The sequence below is a fragment of the Apaloderma vittatum genome, unplaced genomic scaffold (assembly GCF_000703405.1).
Source record: "Apaloderma vittatum isolate BGI_N311 unplaced genomic scaffold, ASM70340v1 scaffold43676, whole genome shotgun sequence".
NCBI classification, from domain to species: domain Eukaryota; kingdom Metazoa; phylum Chordata; class Aves; order Trogoniformes; family Trogonidae; genus Apaloderma; species Apaloderma vittatum.
The window spans coordinates 1-13,388 of NW_009720900.1; the positions used below are offsets into that span (position 1 = coordinate 1).

Here is a 13,388-nt window from a genome sequence, read left to right on the forward strand (position 1 = left end):
AGGGAAGGCCCCGCCTGCGCTGAACAGGGGTAGATCCGTGGAACGGCGTCCGTTTGTCCGTCGGACCGTCAGTTTGCGAAATGGTGGCGTTTCTCGTCTGGGAACGGGGGGATTTATTGGGCTCGGTGAGGCTGTGCGCTCTCCTGGTTCCGAGCGAGGGGGAGGTGAAGGGGCGGAAAGGTTCCCTGCCTGGCCTGTTGGGAAACTCCTCGGCATTGGTATCCGGGTGTTTTAGGCGGCCCTGAGTACTTCTGTGACTCGGCCGATTTTTACGGAGTTAGTAGGCAGATGCCACTCTCTGAAGACTCCTTGAGGCGGTGCTTCCAGTCTGGAGGGTAACTAGCAAAAAAATCCTCGTTATGCAAACTTTAAAGTTTTGCTGCGAAGCTGGAATTGACACGCTTGGAAACAGCTAAGCAGCCTGGGAAGAGCCTGAATTCCTTTTCCATCCTCTGGAAATGCTCTTGAATGTGCCATTTATTTGCTGGGGAACCACGCGTTTTTTGTGGGCGCAGAAGTTAGGCAGCAGCAGTCTGCTGGGTTTTCCTTTGCATTTTCAGACGGTACAGACGTGTTGTGATGAGAGATCTGACGGGCGAGCCTACGTTAAGTTGCTTTCAAAAGGTTTTGGATGAGGAACGTCCTGGCTCCCTGTTATCATCATAAGGAATTTTTCAGCTTTCATGCATTCTTACTTTATGTAAGATTTTTTGTATTATCTGTTCACAGCTTTACCAGCCTTCCTGTTCAGCGTGTTGCCAGTATGAAGTCATGTGTACCAAATGTTATCTTTTGGGTGCGAGTGAGTTGTTACTGACAGCTGGAGGGTAGCGTCACGCGGAACACATAAGCAGGAAGTTGGATACCTAGTGTAAATGTGTGTTATTCACTGATTCACTTCGGGCTCGGTCCCGTAGACTTAACAAAACAGGAGGCTACCGTCAGTTTGGGTCTGCGATAACATTTGTTTCACCTTCTGCGTGGTTTTAAGTCCATACCCAATTTAAAAGCTTAAGTAAGCTGGTTGAACTAGCATTTTGGGTTGAAGGAGTATAAGTGCTTTTTTTCATTTGCTTTTTAAGTCTCTCCCTGCCCCCTTAATTTCTCTAAAAAGCGATCAGAGGGTTTTGTCAGTTCGAACTGGACTGTCCACTTAGCGTTGTGGCCTTGCTTCCTGTAACGAACCTGTACATAATGGTGTTCCTTAGTGTTTTAGAGGTGCTTTGCTGCATGCCAGAGGCGGGGCAGTTTCAAGAAGAGGCAAAGCAATTGATACAACTTGTGCTTACTTTACAGTGAGGGGCAGGTCGTATTTTTCAAGTGGTTGCTCACTTAAAGGCTGCTCATAGTATGGCTGTTGACAAAATTATCTTTAGTGACTGAAGTTGGTGGACGCAGCTTTCTATAAAGCTTGACGTGTGTCTTGATAATTACCGCTGAGAAAATGGAAGAGCACGTACGATTGTTGCACGCTGCCTGGGAAAAAGCGATTCCTAAAGTACAAAGGTAAAATGATGTGATTTATGCAGGCAAAAATCCCCATACTAATTATTGTCTGCTTCTCTTTCAGATTGAAGCAAGTGAATTCTGATATAACTCAACTTTGCTAGAGGGCTTTTTTTAAAAAAAAGTTGATTCACAGTGCATCAGAGCAAGTTACTACTTTACTTTTGAGTGACTTACAGGTGCTTGCCTGCATTGCAATAAAGGACTCATATATTGAGCAAGACTTATTTATCTCTTCGTTTTGGAGAGTCTAATAAACTGTTATTACAGTTTCTGTACTGACTTTCAAAGTTTTCAAGTCTAAAAAGACATCTTTAAAAACAAAAACATGAGCACGGCCAGAACAGAGAACCCTGTTATAATGGGTCTATCCAGTCAGAATGGGCAGTTGAGAGGCCCTGTAAAACCCAGCGGGGGCCCAGGAGGTGGAGGCACACAAACTCAGCAACAGATGAACCAGCTGAAAAATGCCAACACAATCAATAACGGCACTCAACAGCAAGCACAGAGTATGACCACCGCTATTAAGTAAGTGTTCGTATCGGCTGCCGCGGAAGTAACGTGTCGGGAAAGCATTCCTGGGTGCCGGTTTTAAAAAGTTTTCTCCTGTTGTTGTATGTCGTTGGCTGCTCTGTACCTTATGAGAAGAAAGCTATATTTTTGTGAGTTTCTCTCTGACAGTGATCTTCGTGGTGTTTTTGTTGTGAAAATTGAATTTGACGCGGTGCTTTTCAGAACGTGTAGCCACTTGTCGGAGGTAGCCCACTGAGCAGCAGCAGCATCCTGTTTTCTCTGCTCATTGTGAGTGGTACGAGAGGGAAGTTGGGGAGTGAACTGAAATGTAAAACCGGAGGAAACACCACGTAGTCTCAGTCCAGTTTTTTATGTTTTTTAGTTGTTTGTGGCAGTTCTTTCTCAGGGTGAGAAGTTATTTAAAGTTGACTATCTTCTGCCATTAATCTTAAATAGCAGCACTTGCTCTCCTCAGTGTTATACTTCGGCTTGGATTCATCAAAGTCTGAGCTGAGATGATATGGTACCACTCTGATACTGTCCTACCATTGTACTGGTTTTGGAAGTATGCTAATAAAATGTAAGTGTGCTGGTTGGAAAGTCTGAAATGTGTAAAGGCCTTGAATGGTACAGTAATGTGTTCCTTTTTTATTGTTCCCCATGGTTCCTCACTCTCCTGAATGACATTCACTTTTACTTTGTTACTCGATTATTTGTGAAGGAAATGCCAGCTGTTGTCAGAGAGTGTATAATGGAATATTCAGGTTCTTAAAGTTTGCCTAACTCACATGTCGTTCTCCCCCCCTGTTTTTTCTGTTTTGTTTTAAAAAATGGTTTACTGTAATGAAATTAATGAGGTAAACTCATCAAAATTCACTTGTGACTTCCTGGGATTGGGGAAGAGAAGGACTTACTCTTCTCTGTACTGTGGCTTTCTAGAGAGGATGAGTGTCTAAATCTCATGAAGAACAAAAGACAACATTTGATCAATAAGTGCAGCATATGTTTACTTAATTTTCTCCCCAAAAATGTTTTTTAATCTTCTTGCATTATTCATGGTTTAAGAATGGATGTTCCCTGGGCAAGAGTATTTTTTCTTCCAAGTGATGGAAGTATTCTCATGTGGATTTATTGTAGCCAGTTTCTGTCATGTGACTAAGTCAGTGCTCAGTTTTAGATCTGTGTTCTACTGGATTGATTCAGTGCCCTAGAAACGATACTTGAATCATGACTGGGTAAAGATTTCACAAAATCTCTGTGCACTTGGCAAACTGCAGATTTTTCTCTGTTTACAGTTTCCTGCCTGTTGCATCCCGTATAGTTCGGAGAAGACTTGAGCTCATATATGTAGATTCTTTTAGCTTTTAGGAGGTGAAAATATTCCACGTTCTAAGAAATATGTAATCTGTATTTAAGAAAATAAAAACACACAATAAAATTATTACACCAGACTTTAAAAAAAATATTATTTTCTTTTTGCTGTAGACCTGGTGATGACTGGAAGAAGACTTTAAAACTCCCTCCAAAGGATTTGAGAATCAAAACTTCGGTAAGGGTGGTAAAATTCTAGGAATAAATGTTAAATAAAAGATGTGGGAGAGGCCGCAGTGGCAATATACTTGTCCTAAGCGCAGATGCAAAAGCGATTCGGCTCCTGGTGTTTTAAATGAAGAACTGCTTTGTTCTACAACTGCTCAGGAGAGTTGTTTCTCTTGGAAAGCTCAAAAACGGAGTTTACTGTGGAGTTCTTGCTTCATTAGCGTTATGGCATGGGACTGACAGTGTCTCTTGCGAGATGGATCGAAAGCTGTCAGCGTACTTTCACAGTACTGTGTTTGGCTATGAGAAAGCTGACGTTTCCTTCTTTTCTGTACTTGCACAGATCAGTGCAAACGCCTCTGTAGCGATGGAATGCGCTTTGTGGTCTTCCTGCGTAGTCAGACCAATCCACACCTGCACACCTCCTCTTACATGTGTGCTTTTTTTCATCATTCAGGACGTGACCTCCACAAAAGGAAACGAGTTTGAAGATTACTGTTTGAAACGGGAGTTGCTGATGGGAATTTTCGAAATGGGCTGGGAAAAACCATCTCCTATTCAGGTTGTTTACTGACAAAACTACTTACGAGCAGTGTTTAATTTTTATAAATTATTTGAACTTCTTATTCGTGCTTAAATGTCAGATGCTCATGTTGTAATTTGTGAAAGCTGGGATTGTGAACAGTAGAACAGAACCACCTTTGGGGCAGGTGAGAGTTTCTAAGACCCAATTCAATCGCTTGGTCCTACAGTGGATGACTTAGAGATGGGACCAACTGACGTGCCAGAAGAGCTAACTTGAGACTTTCCATTGCATTCCGGGTGCATTAGTCTGTTAATGCTCTGTTTGGTGACATCCTTCACCTACGTTATCCCATGAAAACAGGGCTGTTCTGTACGTTTTCCAGAAAGCTGAGTTACCACAGGCTCTGCATATCTTTAGTTGTCACAGAAGTGACTGTGACTTTGTCACATAGTCTTGGCTTTTTTATCGTAAGTGTCTGGAAGGGGCATAATGGAGATTAGGGGAGAGAGGTTAATATGGTAGCAAGTTTACTTTTCTTTCCCTCCATCTTATTTTTACTTTCTAAGGCTTGTTCTACTAGGGACTGTTGATGTGTAGACTTCAGGGGTCAGGGAGGTTGAACTCCTGTTTAATTGCTCTTTGGAGGATTGTCATTGACACAGCTCTGCCCCTTTATCTCCTGAAGGCATGAGAAAGGTTTCTAGGTAATTTGCCTGCTACAAAACAGCTTCTGACTGTGCTGCCTTTCCAAAAGGCTCAGAGTTCTTTAGATTGTGCTGTAAAAGACAGTAAAGTGAAAAATACTTGGGGCCTGTATTTGAGTGGCCGAAATTTCAAAATGAAATCCTGCTGGTTTTACGAGAAGTATGTCCCAGGAGCACACAGGTTTGAATTAACGGGGGTACCGATGTTAAAATATGGCTGGGTATCTTTTTTCATGGGAGAAGTTTGCTAGTGACTACCATTGTCTTTTTTTTTCACTGTTTTCCAAACTTTTCGTGTTTTTTTTTCCCTAAGGTGTCAGTATGGGTTTACTTGATCCTTGTTCCTCCTCTGAGCAGGCAAGATAAGGACATGGGGGGCAGAGCTATTTTTTTGTCAGGGAACTCTTGCCTCAAAGGTTTAACTCACTCCTATTGTGAGTCTGCGATGCTTGAAGTTGTTCATGAAACAGTTGGATTTCACTTGCTTCAGTTAGTGAGAAGAATTAAATTTGGCCAGACTCTTCAGCGAGCGTGACTTGTGGTTGCTTATTGACTAACTGTTGTTGCATTTCAGGAGGAGAGCATCCCCATTGCTTTATCTGGTAGGGATATCTTGGCTAGAGCGAAAAATGGAACAGGCAAGAGTGGAGCCTACCTCATTCCTTTACTTGAACGGCTAGACTTAAAGAAGGACAATATACAAGGTCAGTCCAGATGGATCTTGCTTAGCTGCTAGCTACGGCCAGGTATCAGTCGCTACATTGAATTTGAGACCAATCAGAGAAGCAGCACAGGTTATGTGCTTGTGCTTTCAAAGGCGTGTGACGGGGAGTGGTGGAGGGGAGGTGGAATACTCAGTTGCTTTCAAAAGCTTGAAATGGAAGATGTCTTCTGGACTTTACTGTTTTGCCCTGGCAAGAGGATTTATAGCAGTAAGCAAGCGTGCTGGCTGGAGGACTCGCACTGAGGGATTATCAAGGAATTTGGCTTGCCATAACTGATTCCAAGGCCTTGTTCAGGGTATCCAGAGAGGGCCTCTAAAACCGTATAAATGTAGCTCTCCTAAAGGTCTCCAGCTTCTCTGGGGATTAGTTTTAAGATGCAGTGTGTTACTAGTAACTCAGACTGGCGCTTTTAACTTTCAGCAATGGTGATCGTTCCCACCCGTGAACTGGCCCTGCAGGTCAGTCAAATCTGTATCCAAGTCAGCAAACACATGGGAGGTGCCAAAGTGATGGCAACAACAGGAGGAACCAATTTGCGAGATGACATAATGAGGCTTGATGATACAGGTTGGAGCACTTTCGCTATGCTACAGTTGCTGTTTGTTCGTGGCTTTTACAGTGTGGCAGTGGAATTTCTGCTCGTTGCTGTTGTGTGCCTGTTCCAGAATAGACTACAACATGTCTTGTTGGCTGTTTGTATGCTGTCATTATTCTCTCATACTCTTTGTATGAAATGTGGCCATGGGTGCTAGAAACATGGTTTTAGTCACCCTAACCATTTTTTAAAATTTTTTTTTTTTTTGCTCTTCTAACCTTACAGTACATGTGGTGATAGCTACCCCTGGGAGAATTCTCGATCTCATCAAGAAAGGAGTAGCAAAAGTTGAACATGTCCAGATGATAGTACTGGATGAGGCAAGTTGCTCATGTTAAATGTTTTGGGATTTTAACACTAAGTTAAAGCAATGATGTGCCTGAGCAAGTTCCCGTGTTACACACAGGAGCAAATCAACTTTGCTTAGAGATGCTGTAAGGTTATAGCTCAACCGTTTCTCAGTGTTTTTGGGAAGGTATTTTGGCAGAAGAGTTTTTCTGCATGCAAATCTTTTAAGAAGACAACATAGAAGGTTTGCCTTTCCTATCTTGAGTTCTTCAGGAATTGCTACAGTCTATTCTGAAGGAATACATTACGTTTAATTTCATCTTATAGTGAGCGAGCTGTGCTTACTGCATAATTACATATAAGACTGATTTATGAACATCCAATAACGTACAGGCTTCTGAGCAAGAGGCTGAGAAAATAGTTGTGTGAAAACTCTCGGATGACTGATAACTGTTCTCTTAGATTACAGTTATTTTTCCCAAGTTTGATTCTGTTTAAATCGAAGTGCTGAAACCCAGAAGAGGATAGGATTAATCAGTAAAAAACCCCTTATCTCCAGCAGCTAAATCACATCTTTTGGAGTGCTCCAGAGGGGACTGGCCCATCATAAGGACAGGGAAGGATGCTCTAGGAATTTTGTTTTGGGTTACCTCCCCGCCAGTGGAACTACCGGAAGACTGAAATCTTGCCCTGTTAATTTAATGTACTCGTTTATGCCTTATGTTGTTATAGGCAGATAAGTTGCTGTCTCAAGATTTTGTTCAAATAATGGAAGACATTATTCTCACGCTACCTAAAAACAGACAGATTTTGCTGTACTCGGCCACTTTCCCTTTGAGTGTACAGAAGTTCATGGTGAGTGGAAATGTGTTCGTACATGTGTGATGGTGGTGACCTTGCACTTTAAGTTTGTGGTGCGTAGCTGTTAGTGCTTGGATGTTGTTTTTTTGTTTTGTTTTGGTTTGTTTTTTTTAATGCATCCAGACCTCACTGGTTTAATGTAAATTTAGGATGGAAATTTGAAAATAATTTCTGATCCGCAGTAGCCTTAGTGGGAAGACTACATATGTGCAGTTCTTGCCTGCAAGGGACTATTTTCTACTTTTTACGCTAGTTATGTGCCATCTACACTGATTTGCTTCCAGAGAGCGCGCCTGTTTGGCTGCTCAGTCACCTTGGATTTTTAAGTACTCCTTTGTGAAATTGTACCCCGTCTTGCATATACCGTGAAGAGTGAGTGGCTCGACATCACATCCTTGCCATGAGTGAAGTTAAATGTGCGGGAGGGTGGGACGTACTTGTGTTGTTTGGCGCATAGATACGCCTGCATAATCCTTATCTTCGTTTTCCAGAATTCCCATTTGCAGAAACCCTACGAGATTAATCTGATGGAGGAGCTGACCTTGAAGGGAGTTACCCAGTACTATGCCTATGTAACCGAGCGTCAGAAAGTACACTGCCTCAACACACTGTTTTCCAGGGTAAGCGCGTACGCATGCATTTTTCCTTTTGGAACCAAGAGTAAGACTGAAGGTGGCAAAGATGGCTTAATGACACTTTTTCCTTGTGAAAACGTGCTATATAGCTGAAACGAAAAATACACTTTTTGTGTCCAGCTCCTTTGCATTACAGAACTTTGTTAATCTGTTCCCCTCTTGTACAGAAATACATCCCATGTGAAATACCTGCTCCCTTTGTTTCTGGAAGGGATTTAGACTTGTATCTTGGATTGTTTATTGGTTAAGTGCTGCACTTACTGAGCATGCTACTTATGTTCAGCTCCAGATTAACCAGTCGATCATTTTCTGCAACTCCTCTCAGCGGGTTGAATTGTTAGCCAAAAAGATCTCCCAGCTGGGCTATTCCTGCTTCTATATCCATGCTAAAATGCGGCAGGTGAGTATGAGGTCTACAGCGGTGTATTCCACACCGTCCCAAGATTTACTGTGTACCTGAATTAAGTCTCGTGCTTGCTTTAAATTTGCTTGTGCTTTGAAAATGGAAATGTGCATTGCTTTGCTATCAATTTTTTTTAGACCAACTCCCCTCCGCTGAACCCCTTTCCAGACTACACGGTGTAGCTGGTCAGTTGCTACTTAACAGTACTCCAGGTCAAGTTAGTCCAGTGCTACTGCCTTGCTTTTTGCTGGCATGGGGATCTGGTAGACTGCAGTGTAACTGACACAGATAAACCGAGCCCCATATAAAACAAAAAAAACCCCCCCAATATCCAGCCAATTGAGTGCCCCACATGGCACTCGTGTATTTTTTTTTTTTTTCATTTTAGATGTAAGCTAGAATAAAATTAAAAGTCTAGAGGAAACCTAGCTTTCTGTTTGTGGAACTTGACTTGTCATCCTAATGTTTGCTGGCCTTATGCGGACCAGCAGTTAATTAAGCAGAAATAGGAGCTGATGTTGATAACAGAGAGGTACGTGGATGGGTTCCTCAAAGTCTGAGTTGTGTATGTTTTTGATCAGTCAGTAGGCGATCTTTGTGACCAAGTGCAGATATATTTGTGTGGAAAACTTCAACTTGGTCATCCCCTCTGTTAATTTCGCTCATTAATGATGACAGTACTTAATCTTTGTGTGGCCTCAAGTGACTTGTTTTTGAGAGGAGAATCTTCACAGACAGTTGACTCATCCCACCCCTAATTCTGAATCGGTAGTGAAAAATACTCGGTGCTGGAAAATGAAGTTACTGCTGATTTCCCTTTTAAAGGGACTGAATAAAAACACACATTGAATTTGACAGGGGGCTGGAGAAAGGCAGTAATCAAAATACCAGTTTAACTTCCCTCGACATCCACTTCGTGTAACCGTAACTTAAGGTGCTGCTGCTCTGAGGTGGCTTTGATGGGACTGTAGGAGGCGATTAACTTTCTTGGTTTGAAAGTGAAGGCCCCTCTGTCAAGTTCTTTAGAATTCATGGGTGACAAGTGCTAAAAAATAAGTATGAGCAGCCTTGACTCAGCTGTCCTCTAATGACAGGGGAGAGGAATTCACATGGCTGAAGTTCAGTGTTTGTAACTTGGATATAGTTGAAAGTCACAGCCGTTTGTTTTTTATTTGTTTGTTTTGCTTTCTTGATGTATTTCCAGGAGCACCGCAATCGTGTGTTCCACGATTTCCGAAATGGCTTATGCCGCAATCTCGTTTGCACTGGTAAGATTTCGTAAAATGTTCCTCTTTGTAAAGGTGGTGATAGAAAATGGATTAGCTATTAGTCTAGGTATAGTAGATCAGGTTTTGTAATAAAGCGAAGCAATATGTCTGCTAGGATGTCTTTGTCAAGCTTGCTTGTAGCGCGGTGCAGCACTCCTTTAGGCATGTAGATTTTTGTGACAGACCAGGAGGGTGCAGCTTGCTTACAAATTGTTTTCCTGTGATGGCATTTTCTGCAGTGGTGAAGTTTTCTATATATTTTCACGTGTGAGCCCTCTCCGAGTCGTTAGGCTGTATGTAAGCAGTATAAAATACCAGTAGGACTGTGGTAGGACCGCTGGAGGAAGTTCTGCTGATTCTTTAAATGTTTGTAGCTCATATTTTCTAACTATTTTTATAGTTTTGATTGGCCTGTGTGTGATCTGAGTTTCTCTGTTCTGTCGCCTATTTGGGTAGTACTGCGGCGATGTCTGCCGATCTCTACATATATCTGGGTTAACAAAAATTGCTAGAAGCGGAATAAAAAAGAGTTAGCGGCGTGTCGTTCTCATCTCGAGTCTGTTGTGACATTGGCGAAGCACAGTTGTCGCAAAGGAGATGCTCATATGAGAAGACACACTCAGAAATAGTCTAACCTGGAAAAAACTAGCTTCACTCGAATCACTTTTTTGACATAGATCTGCGGATCATGTGTTTTGGCGATTCTTGTATTGGACATACAGATTTGTGTGTAAACTGTCTTTAGTACAAGGGAAGCTTCTGTCTGGAAACTAGTGCAAGCCAATGTAAATTGTAGTTAATCTTTCCCCCCTCAATACTTTCAGCATTTGAGCTTATTGAAAGTAACTTTCTTTGTGACCTGGATTGTCTTTCAGATCTATTTACCCGAGGTATTGATATCCAAGCTGTGAATGTGGTGATAAACTTTGATTTCCCAAAGCTGGCAGAGACTTATCTCCATCGTATTGGCAGATCAGGTGAGAGGAAAAATATCCTTTAGGTAGAATTTTGCTGATGACTGTGAGGTTTCTTAGGCTTGAGTTGACTGCTGTTTTTTATTACCGTATGTGAGAAGTAACTTAGGTAGCTTTGATTTTAGTGACAGATTTATTTTTTGTGTCATCTTCGATAGTTACCCTCACAAATATCTGAATAAAGTGCCGTTCTCTTGCACCTGGCTTGAACGGTCCAGTCAAAAAATGCAGCAAATTTTGCTTTACTCTCACGAGACTTCCTGATGTTCCTGTCTGCAGTTTAGGAAAATTCTGTGCTGAAAACCTAGCTGCTGTGGCATCTTAAATGTAGTTTTATTCTGTGTGTGTGCCGAGGTGTCTTTGTAATGTTTGGACCTCGGCAAAATACAGCGTTCAGAAAGGCAGTATGCAATTGAACTTTGTAGTTGAGGCTTGCTTGAGAGCTCTGCTTTTGAAGAAGGGCTGGATGTACGTAATGCAGTAGTGGGAGCCCTTTTGTTGGTAGTTAGTGAGGAGGTTTAGTCAGAGCGTTTTGAACCTCCTGGGCTTTGTTATTCCTAGAGCAGTACGAAACTCCATACCAAAAACTGCTAGGAAAGTTGTAGAGACCCGTGGCAGGGTCTGGATTTGCTTTGCCATCAGAGAGTGATGTTAGTAACTCCACTATCTGCAGGTATTTTCTGTCAGCCTCCTATTACGCAGCTCAGACTTTTTTTTTTCTTTTTTTGTCCAGGTCGGTTTGGTCATCTTGGCCTGGCCATCAACTTGATCACCTATGATGATCGATTCAACCTGAAAAGTATTGAGGAGCAGTTGGGAACTGAAATTAAACCCATACCAAGCAACATTGACAAGAGCTTGTATGTGGCGGAATACCACAGTGAACCTGTAGAAGATGAGAAACAGTAAACATGTGCGTATGTAAATGCCTTCCGGAATAGGGAGGTTGTTCTGGATCAGAGAACAGCTAATTTGTGCATGTTGACACGGGGGAGGAGGGAGATGTGCTGAGCAGGCTCTGAATGTGAAAAAGAGGGTCTGAGATACAATATGAGGAGTTGTGTTTATGTGCTGAAGCTGGGGGGGAGGGTGAGTAATTTTTAGTTGTTTAAGGTGAAATGCTGACCGTGTGCTAAGGAGTTTGAAAATGGGGAGACGGGGGAGCGGAGAATGGTGTTTGGAGAGGCCATGATTCTGCTAAGGAATTCTTTCTGTATTGCTTAGCTAAAATGAGAAATTGATAGGCAGCAGAGAGGTAGGTGGTTCTTAAAAAAGGTGGGGAGAGGAAGTGGATAGCTTTGAGAGCAGAGCGCTGACAGAAGAGCCTCAGCACCTCACCGGTTGTTAGGTTCAGGTTCAAGCCAGAGGCCCTGCATCTTCTGCGTTCTTGCGGTTCCTAGGACACTTGAGAGGAAACAAAGTGGGCACAGAGCTGTAATTTCTCTTTGCTGCCACTCGAGGTCTTCTGCATAGCTTTGAGAGAAAGTGGGATTTCACTGTTAGGCTCACGGCTGTGCCCTTTCCCCTTATTGTCTGAGGAAAGAGGCGGCCGTAGAAGCGGACTGCCAGATAGCGTTAAAAGGAACCGTGTCCACTCTTTGAAATTGTTCATGGATAATCCAAGCCAGTAACGCCAAGCTGACTCGCCAGCCTTGCTGTGCTGGCTGAGCTTTCTCCATGTTTTACACACAAACTAATAAATAACTAACCCCCCCGGGTGATGAACTTGAAAAAGGGTCTTGGGTGGCTTCCTTAAGGGGAATGCTGTGATGTGGCCTGGGAACTGTTTGCTGCTTCATAAAGGACAGGAAAACAGTAGATGGTCGGGCTCCGTAGGTATGGTAGGGCGTGTGGTTGAGGTTGAACTGCTCCGAATGCCCTTTGCTTGGCCAGAGCTGCTACATAGTCACTGTCATTCATTACTTACGTTGTAATTTGGCATAAAATTGATTTAACTGTTGGTGTTGTTGTTGTGTGTTTGGTTTGGTTTTTTAGGCTTTGATTACACATGGCAGAAGGTGAAGCCCTTTGATCCAGATCTGTGACACATCGTTTCTTTGGGGATACCCTTCTCTTTGTGGGTTTTTCTTCGTCTTTTCATTTCGGAACTATGAAGACTAAAGAGCTCGGCCTTTTTTTTTTTTTTCTTTTAAAATTTGGCAGCAAGGAAGAAAGAAGATAAAAGGGGGAATGTCATTTTGTTTTTCCACTTGTTTGCACTGTGTGCTGATTGAACATTAGTTGCACTAACTGCTGGTTTTAAATTTTTTTTTTTTTTCTTTGGGTGGGAGGGGCAGCAAGGGAAGAAGAGAAACCCTGAAAAGAGAAGAATCTTGATGAACACGAGCTTGTCTGCTATTTCAAATTCTTCAACCATCGACTGAGTGCATTTCAACTTCTCCCTGGTTACTCATCTGTTTTTAAGCTAAAGAGCTTGTTACTTATTCGTGCAAAGTGCCTTATGCTATGAGACCATTCAGAATATCACCTTTCCGACACAGCCCAAGGAATCAACAGCCGTTTTTGGTTTCAGGTCAAAGTTCCCCTCTCTTCCCCCTCTCCTCCTCCCCAAGTACTCAAGCTGAGGGCTGGGAGGTGAAACGTATTGGTAGTACTACTTTTTTTCAACTTTGTTCCTTTTTTTTTTCCCCCCTCAAATATTTTTTTTTTAATTGGAGGAGTTGATATGCATCCGCAGTTCACCCACACTGTAAATACCTGTATTTAAAATGAAACCAACTTAAAATCTGGGCTGATTAGGTGCAGCATCGTAGCTCCAGATGGAAAGAGTAGCCTGTCATCCTTTGCAGGAGCCATAAGGAAAGCCCTGTGCTCTAGCAGAACACTAAAG

General features: G+C 42.5%; 1 protein-coding gene across 2 annotated transcripts; it reads left to right on the forward strand.

The window, feature by feature from the left end:
• Positions 1-1,569: 1,569 nt before the first annotated feature.
• DDX6 (DEAD (Asp-Glu-Ala-Asp) box helicase 6) lies at positions 1,570-13,058 on the forward strand. Of its 2 annotated transcripts, XM_009871150.1 has the most exons (13): positions 1,570-2,034; positions 3,505-3,568; positions 4,016-4,120; positions 5,363-5,492; positions 5,934-6,080; positions 6,334-6,428; positions 7,129-7,251; positions 7,749-7,877; positions 8,176-8,292; positions 9,500-9,563; positions 10,439-10,540; positions 11,271-11,450; positions 12,533-13,058. In XM_009871150.1, exons 1-12 carry the CDS (start codon positions 1,835-1,837, stop codon positions 11,444-11,446), a joined length of 1,452 nt encoding a protein of 483 aa, XP_009869452.1. In that variant the 5' UTR covers positions 1,570-1,834; the 3' UTR covers positions 11,447-11,450; positions 12,533-13,058. The 2 variants fall into 2 exon arrangements, with proteins under 2 accessions (XP_009869452.1, XP_009869451.1); XM_009871149.1 differs by lacking the exon at positions 12,533-13,058 and having other exon boundaries at positions 11,271-11,573.
• The last annotated feature ends 330 nt before the right edge of the window (positions 13,059-13,388 follow it).